At 62.3% G+C, this 10,645-nt stretch overlaps 1 protein-coding gene across 1 annotated transcript; it reads right to left on the reverse strand.

Moving 5' to 3' along the window:
• Positions 1-345: 345 nt before the first annotated feature.
• MRGBP (MRG domain binding protein) lies at positions 346-5,114 on the reverse strand. The gene is made up of 5 exons (XM_032387658.1): positions 4,940-5,114; positions 4,141-4,262; positions 2,133-2,214; positions 1,733-1,807; positions 346-1,294 (listed from the first exon to the last, which is right to left on the reverse strand). Exons 1-5 carry the CDS (start codon positions 5,085-5,087, stop codon positions 1,113-1,115), a joined length of 609 nt encoding a protein of 202 aa, XP_032243549.1. The 5' UTR covers positions 5,088-5,114; the 3' UTR covers positions 346-1,112.
• Between the last annotated feature and the right edge of the window lie 5,531 nt (positions 5,115-10,645).

Consider the following 10,645-nt stretch of genomic DNA (forward strand, 5'->3'; position numbering starts at 1 on the left):
CAGACGAAGAGCCTGGGACGCGGTGGCTGACCAGGAGGGACGGCTGGACCCTCCTCTGTGGAGAACAGACTCAGCCCGGAGGCTCACGTTGCCTGAGGATGAGCCCCCGGGCGTCCCAGCTCCACCAGCCCCGGCTCTGCCTTGTTTACCGTATTTGAAGGACTTGTCACACTCAACAAAGTTTCCACTCTGGTCCTGTTTCTAGTTGGTAAATACATCGTATCGAGTGAACACTAAGAAGTCAGGAGAGCGTAGGCTGCATTATAAGCCTCGGAAAATAAACACTTCCTACTGTTAGAAAAGGGAACTTATTTTGGTATCAAAATCACAAGACTCGGGCTGCTGCTTTTGTGCTTTAATGGTCGGCGCTCAAAGGAAAACATCTCAGTCGCCCCGGCCGCGCACCTCCCTCCACGCACTCATTTGGTCTGTTTACAAGTTACGGGGAGATAGAAAAATAGCCCTACAAACTCTGTTTCCGGCATATAAAAACCGAGCGGAAAGCGTCTCAGTAGTCACCACCTAACACAAAGCATCTCAGGAAAAATACAACACAGGTTTAACTTCTGCAATATTTTTTTCATATAAAACACTAGTAAAATAGGCTTCTTAAAAATTAAATAGTGAAATACCACCAAATTATATACATCGTTACAGTACAAGTGAATGAGGCAATATATCCAGTTCTCGGTTTCTCGGGCGGGCGCCGGGAGGCAGGTGGCCTGAGTCTCTTTCTCCCGAGGGGGCAGCCGGTTTAGGAAGAGCGGCTGACAGACGGACACACGGACAGATGGGAAGAGCCGAGTCGCCCAGCAAGACCAGCGTTCCTCAGGGACAGAGCAGACACCGTGCCTGCCACTCCAGCTGTCCTGCCCGAGCCCCGCGCTCTGCTCCGGGGAGCCCCGACTGTGGCCCGGCCGGGGGCCAGCATGGCTGGAGCTCGCCCGGGGGCGTGGGGTGGGGTGGGGGGGCCCCGGACGCCTGACTCCCGGCTCTCTGCACCCGAGCCGGCCCCCGGAGCCCCAGGTGGTCGCAGTGGGCCCGAGGGCAGACGGCGGGCGTCCAGCTGGGTGACAGTGGTGCCCCGGCCCCCTGCCGTGGCTGAGCCACGACTACGTTCGGCGCCGCTTGGCAGCGCTGGGGCTGGAGGGGTTGCTGTTTGCCGTCAGGACTTTGTCGGTGACCCGGCTGCGCTTCCGCTTGTCCGCCCCTTCCTTCGACCCCAAGTCCGAAGGGTTCTTGTCTTTGCTGGACTTTTCTGTTGCTTTCCCCAAGCTTCCTGAAGACGAAAAAACTGGGAGACAAAATCATTTGGCTGAAAACAGAATATCCAGAATTTTATTTCGTCTTCCCGCTAAGTTATGCACCTACACACAGGCCACTCTGAGCTGGGGCTGCCGTGGGGCCTGCAGAGAGCTGGGTCCTGCTGAGGAGGCGCCCCCCTGTGGCCTTGGGCCCCAGGACCCTGCCCGTCCACCCACTGTTCCTGCCTCGCGGAGCTGGGCCTGTGCCCGCAATGCACGCTTTCCGTCCACCTGACTGGTGCTGGACCCGAGGCCACCCCGGGGCTTGTTTGTGGTGTGGGCCGCCCACGCCGCCACGTGAGGCTCCCGCCCAAGCGAGGGGAGGAGTGGACAGGGCAGCTCTGGCCGCAAGCCAACTGGACACCCAGGCTGGGGATGTGGGGCTGCACGCAGGGCCCAGGGGAGGGTCAGGGGTGCCCCCCACTCACCATCGTCTGCCCCGTTGTGGGGGTCCACATCTTCCTTCATTTCCTCCTTCATTTCCTCTTCAATGACCACTTTTCCTGTGGGGCGACAGCTGACGTTTACCAAAACGGTGGGAGACGTGGCCCTGCCCAATGCTGCGGATGGCTCAGGCCGGGGACGGCTGTGTGTGTGGTTCTCAGCTGCCGCCAGGCCGCTTTTAAAGAGAGCCGATTGTTCTTGAACAAGTTCCCTCCAGTCCCCGAGGCTCCCCCAGACCCCCCCAGTCCACCTGGGCCAAGAATCTCCACGCCAGCGACCCTCACCTCCTCCCTGAGGCTCATGACCTTCACCCTGACACCACCGCCCTTGGCCCACGTCCTGCCTTGTAACTCCCCAACTGGACCCAACCCGCTGGAGCCTTACCTTCTCGGACCTCGTGGATGATTTCTTCCGGAAGGACAAAGTTCCTCTCTGGGTTTGGGAATGGGAGAATCTCAGATTCGTGCTGATGGCAAAAACGGCGATTTTTGTTATAGAAACAAAAAAAACGTGATTTTAGCAAGTCACCAAAAACGTGTAAGAGCCAACTGAGCAGCACGTGACAAACGCGCACACGGTCTCAGAGAGCTGCGCACGTGGGCGCGAGCGGCTGAAGAACGTTCTTTCTGCTCTCGGGCTGTGAGGAGCTGGGCTTTCCTAACGACCCACAGGAGGCAAAGCTACAGGGCCAGCCCCCAGCCGGGGTCACCTCCTGGCACGGCCCCAGGGGCAAGGGCGGGAGGCAGTGGTCAGGCTGCCCCACAGCTGCCCCGGCCTGGCTCCCTCCCCACCAGCGTGTGTTCAGAGTGCAGTGACCGCCCGAGGAGAGGCCGTGGCACCGTCGGTCCCGTCTTCGTGGGCAGGAGCCCGCAGGCACAGACGGTGCCGGACAGGCAAGCCTCCGCCTGGGAAACCAGGTAAAGCAAAGTGGTGTGAGGGGCACCGCGCGCTTACTGGAGTTCCACTTGTCTCACGGGCCAAAAGGGACAGAGACCCTGGAGACACAGGGAAAGGGCTGCTGGCAGAAAGGGTCTGGACTGTGACTGAGCAGACACGGCTCCTCTCTGCAGTCTGGGGGCTGTGTTACAACGAGCTGCTAGCCGACAAACGAGCTCATCAACATCTCCTGGAGCTTCAGAAACCCCGCAGCTCCTGGGCCTGCGGGTCCCCCAGCAGTGGGGTCCACGGACTCGTGCTGCCAGGGTCCCGCCTGACCCCAGCAGCAGCCCCAGAGAAGCACGGGGGTCTAAGGAGGTGAGAGCCTTGATGTCTTGCCCAGTTCTGAACAAGGGATAGGTGGAAAGAAGCTGGGGAGGAGAGGGGAGAAGGGCTGCCTGTCCCGGACGAAAATCCCCAAGTGGTGCCCCGCGGCTCGCCAGGGTCATGTGGGCCTGGTGCTGGGTATCAGTGTCTGTCTCCCGGGCTGCACCAGGAGCTCCCCCAGGACAGGGACCCTGCTACCCTCACGTCTGTGTCTGGCTTCTGGCCCCCACTGGTCTAGAGTCAGGGCCCGGGGAGTCTGGGGACCAGGTGACACCATGATGAGACAGGTGTGGGGGTGAGGCCCCCGTGGGGAGCAGCTCCTTCAGCGTGGCAGCTGGTCCTTGCTGCGCTGCTCCCAGGATGCTTCCTGCGGGCCACGCAGTCAGTCCCCAGAGCAAAGCTTTCACCTTTATCCCCTCTCTAGGGTATGACAAGGAGATGCAAGTGACCTGCCCAGAGCCAACAGGAAGCAAGGGCAGCACTGGGTCTGGACAAAGAAGGCCTCGGCTGGGAGGGCTGGTGTGGCCCTGAGTCAGCCAGGGAGGCAGAGCCTTCCTCAGCCCGGCACAAGCCCCTGCCCCTCTGCACACCTCTAACCCCCACCGCCACCCACTCTCCAGGGGCCCTGGCCCCTCAGCTCCTTGGCCCACCAGCTCCTGCTGCCACAGGGCCCTGACACCTGCTGTTCCGAGGAACATCCCTGTTCCTTAGGGCCTTTGTGGTCACCTAGTGAAGCCGCCTGCCTTCTGATGAAACTAGCTGGGGGTCCTGTGAGGATGGGGACCCTGCATGCCTGGTTCTCAGAGAAGCCACCAGATTCACCTGACTCAGACTCGGATCCCGTCACCTTCCTGCCTAGAGCACTCTGGGGCCTTCCGCTCCTCCCACGGGCCTCAGCTCCCCGGTCATCTCCCTGGAGAGACTGTCCCTGACCACCCCGTGTGAAGGAGGTTCTGTGAGGGGAGCCAGCTACTGTCACCGAGTTTGGGTTTTTAGTGAAACTACTTGGAGCCCCCTTGTTAATTCCTGCTGCCCCCTGGGATGTGCACAGGACAGAGGGCCCCCTAAAGACGGGGCCTGGCAAACAGATGGAGGAGCTGTGTCTGGGGGAGGGTGGGATCTGGCTCACCAGTGCCTGCATGTCATACATAGTGCTCAGATGGTCCCAGATGACCTTAGATGGGACCTGCCGACCAATGTTCTGGCTGAACTTGTCCCGGATACAGATCATGTGGAAGTGTCGGTTCACACCTGTGGGAGAAAAGAGCTTGTGAGAAGGGCTGGACTAGCAAGTAAGAGGAGAGAAGAGAGGTGGTAGGCAGGGATCAGCAGAGGAAGGGTAAAGATGGGGACAGGAGGGTGGGTGTAGGAGATGCAAAGAGAGGGTATAGGAGGAAGCGGGGTGGAAGAGTATAGGCAGGTGTGGGGTTGGCGATGGGGGTGGGAGGGGTGGGCACAGGAGGGGACAGAGCAAGGATATTAGGGAGTGGAGGGATGCAGGAGGGTACAGAGAGTGGAGGAGTACAGCAGGACTGCAGGAGGGGGCAGGGTTGGCGGAGGTGGGGGGTGGGCTCAGGAGGGGACAGAAAAGGGTACAGCAGGGGTGCAGGAGGGGGGTCGGTGGGCAGGGGGTGGGTGGGCTCAGGAGGGAACAGAGGGAGGGGACAGGAGGGGTGCGGGGGGGAGGGGGTGGGCGGGCACAGGAGGGGACAGAGGAAAGGTGCGGGGGGTGCGGGGGGTGCGAGGGGTGCAGGAGGGGCCAGGGTCGGCGGGGAGGGGGTGGGCGGGCGCAGGGGTCGCCGGGCGCCGAGGGAGGAGGACGAGCAGGTGGGTGGGCGGGCGTGGGAGGCTCCGCCCCGCGCCCCCAGCCGTTGCCCGGTCCGCCCCGCCCCCACGCGGGTCCGCGGCCTCCGCGGCGCTCCACTCACCGACGGGCTTGTGACCCAGCATGGCGTGGAAGAGGCACACCTCCACCTCGGGGCTCCACACTACCGTCTCCTCGGCTGGGCTGGTGGCCGCCTCACCCGGCCCCTTGTCGCCCGGCGCGCCGCCGCCGCCCACCTCGGCCTCCCCCATGGCCCGGCCGCGCAGCGACGAGCCCCCGGCGGGAGCGGGCGCGGCCACGGCCTCCGCGCAGGCGCACTTGCGGGGCGGGCGCGCGCTCGGCGGGTTTGCGCTCCGGCTCGTGCGCGGCGCCGGCGCAGGCGCAGCTGAGGGGTGGTCCCCACGGCGCCCCCTGGCGGCCGGGCTCCGCGGCGCAGCGCGGTCGGCACGGCGGACTGCGGAAGCGCTCTGGTGGGGAGGTGGTGGCGCCGGCTGCGCGGCTCCTGGTGCGGCCCGTCCGAGCTGTGCGCCCTGCGGGGCGGGACTGCAGCCGCACTTCGCCGACTGAGGCGCTTAGGAAGAAGAGCGGGCACCTGACCACGCCTGCCGGCCTGGGCTCCCCGCGGCTTCCACTGCCCGGCCCGACCTCGCCGTGACCACGGGCCTCCGTGGAGGTGACACCCCCGACCCGGGCCACGGGGGGGGCGGGGCCAAGGCGGGGCCGCCGGCCTGGAGGAAGTCCCACGAGGAATCGAGGCATTACCCAATCAGGGCCGCCGGCTCCGCCCCACCCCCCCCGCGGGCGCGCCCCGCCCCGTCCGCAGGCCACGCCCACCGGGACCCGCGGCGGCGAGCGCCCTTCGCTTCCCGCCGGGTGTAGACTTTGGTCTGGGCAAGGTGCAGAGCGTCTTTAGGCCTTAGTTTCCTCCTCCCTGCAGTGGGATCCATAACGGCGCGTTCCTCGGGGGTACTGCTGAAGGTCGGGCGCCCTGCCCGCGGGCCGCTCCGGTGCGGGCCTGGGCCTGACCCGGACACACGCCCAGGCTTCCCAGTGAACTGTTGGTGCCCCACGGCTGCGCGCTGCCCCTGGGACAGCCGGGGGGATAGAGTCCGATCTGCCAAGGGGGCTGCTGGCGATACGGGTCCCCTCGACGGCACCCGGGAGAAGTGGCCCTCCTGTCTGGGGGTCAGGAGAGAGCCCGGGGGTGGTGACCTTGGGTCTGAGAGCTGAGGGCTGGGACACAGGCAGGGGGCGGCCGGAGAGGGGCGTGTGGTCCTGGGTGCCAGAGGGGGCTCGCAAGGGGGAGCCCAGCTGAGGGTCCGGGGGACCAGAGCAGGCCAGGCCTGGCAGGCGGGGGAGGGAGCTGGGTGATGGCTGGTGGCTTCCGGAGGTCAGTTCCTCTCTCAGTCCTTGACTGGGGGACTGTGGCGAGGTTTCTTACCCTGGCCCCCACACAAGAGGACCTCATTTGGTCCCTCACGGTCCTACCACTCAGCCAGTGTTCCACGGGGCCCGCGCTGCCTGTCATGGCAAACCATTGGTGACAGCGTGTTCAGCATCCGTCTTCCCTGCCAGCTTGTCAGTCAGACCCGGGGGGCCAGGGCTGGTCTGGCCCCCAGTAGGAGGATGCTGGCCATTTGTTCACAGACCCAGTAACCAACTGACCAACTCACTCTCTTGATCACTGAGGCCGAATGATCCCCCTGTCCCCCCACTGCCACCCGTGTCGTCCACATCTTCAAAAGATGCAGTAGGCCTCCCAAGTATCTTAATCCCAGCAATGGGGGGCTTGGACCCCAGATGGGAAACACCGAGGCCCTGGAAAGGGATCTCTCTCCCATGGCCAATGAACACACAAAGCATCTGGTTTATTCATCAGTCTTGTATGAGTTTGGCTACGATGAATTATTCCCAAGACTAGCTCTGGGTTCTGCCCAAGTGGAGTTTCTTGCCTGGGATGCTGATGTCATCTCTGGAAGGTAGTGACCATTGCTTATCAAAGGGCACCTGTCCTCCACTCCCAAGGGGACACCTGGTTCGTGGTTGTGAGAGCTGGGTTCAGAGGAAGGAGAGTTTGGAAGGCTTTGGTCAGACATGCCCTTGTGTGTCTGCCTTCTCTTGGGCACACTGTCCTCGACTCTGACAGTCTCTGGGACAGAAATGGAATCCTACCAGCTTGGCTGGCACTGCCCTGTGGACCGTTCCTCTCTGGCGCACACAGTGGAGCTCGCCCCCCAGACACCGAAGGAATACGCTGACATGGAAAGCACAGCTTTCAGAGTTGGGAGGCCAGCTGTGGGCCCCACTGGCTCATGTCCACCTGCTCGGCCATGGGCCTCCTTGGGCCTTGTGCTGACATCTGGACATGAAGGACAGCAGCGTTATCCCTGTTCCTGGGCTGAGGGGCCTCAGAGGTGTGAGGTGCCCAAGGGACCCAGTGACCGCCCGCTGGGTTGGCAGAAATCTCCCATTCCGTGCTAGCTGTGGCTTGCAGCCCACCCGTCACACCTCTAGGGGGCGTCTCCCACCCACTGTTTGGACTCAAACCAGCGCTCCCCTCTCAGAAACCTGCAGTTGGGAACCAAGTGAAGGCTTTTCCTATTCCCTTGGCACCTGGCCAGGGGGCCTGTCATGGCATTTTGAAAAAAAGTCTAATTCTTCACATCGGGCATATGAGGAACTGTCCCCGCCATGTCGCCTGCAGGGCTCAACCTGGCCCAGGGGAGGAGGGGAGCCCTGGGAGGCCAGGCTCAGCGGCTGGTCACTCCTGATCAGTCAGGGGGTGTGTCGCCTTCTTTGTGGGGTTGCTAGATTTAACATAGAAAAATAAAGGATGATACTCAGTTAAATTTGAATTTCAGATAAGAAATGAATAATTTCACAGTATAGGTATGGCTCAAATATTGTGTGGATATTCTTATATCCAATATTATTCTTTGTCTATTTGAAGTACAAATCTAACTGGGTGTTCTGTATTGTACCTGATGATCCTCCTCCTTTTGCCCGAATGGTGGTCTGGTCAGCAGCTTGATTTGTCTTGCGATAGAGAGACTGCCAGGCCCATGGCGTCCCAACTGCCTCTCACTGAAGTGAGCCTCGTGAATGAGGGACAGGGAGGCCCAGTCCCTGCTGGCGCTCCTTAGGGTTTGTAGGGGGAGTGAGTGACTCGGGCTGTGATGGCCAAGGGCAGCCCCCAGGCCCTGGCTTCCCAGGCGCTGATCTTGTGGGCGCAGAGGACCCCCAGGTAAGAACACAAAACAGCCGATTTCATCACCTCCCCACCTTACCCTTGATGGGTAAGTCCTTTGTGCCTGGAGTGGGGTGCATGCGTGCACTTCCTGGCCCTGGGCTCTGGGACGGACCACACAGAGGAGGGCTGGGTTCTGGCAGCCCGGCTTCTCAGAGGGCAGCCCCTCAGCAGCAGCTCACATCACACAGGGGACTTGTCAGGAATGCAGATTCTCCCATAGCTGCAGATGCATGCACACGTGCAGCCCTGCTGAGTCCGGGTCTGGGGGGCCAGTACTCTGTGGGAAGCAGCCCTCCAGGGTCTTCATGGGAGGACCACAGAGGGCGTTCCACCCAGCAGCCTCTCTTGCAGTTCTCAAGTGGCCTTGAGGCGGGATGGGGGCCAGGCTGAGCTGCTTTGGGTCACCTTTTCATTTTCCAGTTTCTTGGGGAAGCTGAGCCTCCTGTCTACTGCCTGTCTGGGGACACGTGGCCTCCCAAGCCCTTGGTCATCAGAGCCAGGCCCTGAGGACAGCTGTGAGCACAATGGCCTCACCTGGACTGTAGGGGCCAAGCCGTCAGGAAGTACCCTGCTTATTTTTTAGAGGTGGCTATTTTTCTCCCCTTTGTGAGTGGGGAAACTGAGGCACAGGAACCTTGGGCAAGTGGTCTGCTACACCAGCTGGGGGGCCAGGCTTTGACCGTGGAGGGCCAACCCTGTACTCTCTCACCTTCCCTGAGAGTGGGGGTCCCGGGGGACCGTACTCATATTTTGTCCCCCCTGTGGGGACTGACCAATCTGCCCCTCCTTCTCTCTTCCCACGGCCTCGAGGGAGCCTATGGGCCAGTTTGTAGGGTCGCCCTTGTCCAGGAGGGGTGTGGGCGCTGAGGGCATGGAGAGCGTGGGCAGGGGTGCAGGGACGGGAGCCCTACCACAGGCGGGTGTTTGTTCTCAGCTTCCCCGCTAGACACGGCCCAGCCCCAGGGCACAAGGAGCAGACCGTTGATCTAGAGATGGTATTTTATGGATGTTGGCTTTGGAGACCTCCTGCCCCCGAGGTGGTTCAGAGCCAACTCCAGCCCTGCTCCTGCCCCATGGAGCCCCAACCCCCTCTATCTTTTTAAGATGAAGGCGTTTGCCGGCCATCTGAGGGCAAGGGTCTTGCAGCATTTCTGATTGCTGCCCCCACCTCCTTGGGTCTCTGGGAGCCCTGGACAATTCCGACCTCCAGAACGCCACAGGACTGGGATGTGACCGCCGTAAGATGCCCTGGACACTGTGCCTGGGCTGCTGGTCATTTCAGCTGCATGTCCGTTTCAAGGGGCCTGACGAGGGGCCGGGTTTATTGCTCAAAGATGGACTCTTTCCCCATCCATTCAGCTTCCGAAGGCCAGCTCTGCTTCCCCGTGTCCGTACAACAGAAGGAAATGCTTCGTGGGGTCAACGTGGAGAATGACTAATGTTCTCTTTGTACGAGGGAACAATTCTGTTTCATAGGCAAGAAAAGTCGCCCTGGGAGAGAAGCCCATGCCCCGATGCCCCCGCGCCAGGCTCTGCAGCCTCCTGGCTTCCGTGCAGCTTCCGTCCACTGTGAGGAGGGAGAGGAGGGTTTGAGTGCCGTCAGCTGGAGCCCTGGGCGGGACGGACCACAGAGGGGATGTGTACCTAGCGGCACTGGGGCAGAAGGCCCACCTGCTGGGCCCAGAGCCCCCGCCAGCCTGCATCCTGGTCTAGTGCGAGGACGCGGTGCCATGGGCCGGCCAGGGGGCGGCGTGCCAGACGCCCAAGCCCATGAAGGGAGTGCAGGAGCCGGCGGGCTGGAGTCCGCTTCTGTGGAAAGGCTGGGGACAGAATTTCCTCCCCCCAGGGCCCCAACAGCCTCACACCTCATCGTAACATTGAATGCAGACGACCAGCATTGCGGGGTTACGCTCACCCTACAGGGCGAACGGGCAGCCTGAGCTTGTTGTGGAGTGGAGGGCACATGTCCTGTAGGGCAGTGGGGTGGGCACCGGGCAGAAAGGGGGGGCCACAGCGCCCTCCAGGGCGGGCTGGGATCACGGCCCCCGCACTGAGCTGTTTAGAGTTATGCAGGCATCCACCAGATGAGGAATAAGGCTGCAACCGAGGGAAGCTGGGGAGTGGGCGGTGGTTAGGAAGGAGCCTAAGTGCCCCAAGGACAGCACCTTTCAGAGCGCGTATACACGGAGAGACCAGGAGGTAAGGTGCCGCCGATGGAACGTTCCCGCGGAGCGGCCGCGCATCGCACACACAGACGTCCCGTCTCACGCTCTGCCGCTGGCCGGAGCCCCGAGGTCAGGGTGCCGCCTCTGCCCAGGCTGTGTCCTCCCCAGGCCCAGGGGTGGGGGGCTCCACCCTCACGACCTCATCACCTCCCAGAGACCCCGTGTCCTAACTCCATCACCCTGGGCGTTAGGTTCTCAACATAGGAGCTTCGCGGGGACACAGGAACCCAGATGGATGAGGAGGAAGCCTGAGACACAGCCCCTGGGCCTTGGGGCGGATGGCGGGGGGAACGGGGCCCTGCCTGCGCAAGTGGGTGAGTGGGGCGCGCAGCTC

Source organism: Phoca vitulina, unplaced genomic scaffold, assembly GCF_004348235.1.
Source record: "Phoca vitulina isolate PV1807 unplaced genomic scaffold, GSC_HSeal_1.0 scaffold50, whole genome shotgun sequence".
NCBI classification, from domain to species: Eukaryota; Metazoa; Chordata; class Mammalia; order Carnivora; family Phocidae; genus Phoca; species Phoca vitulina.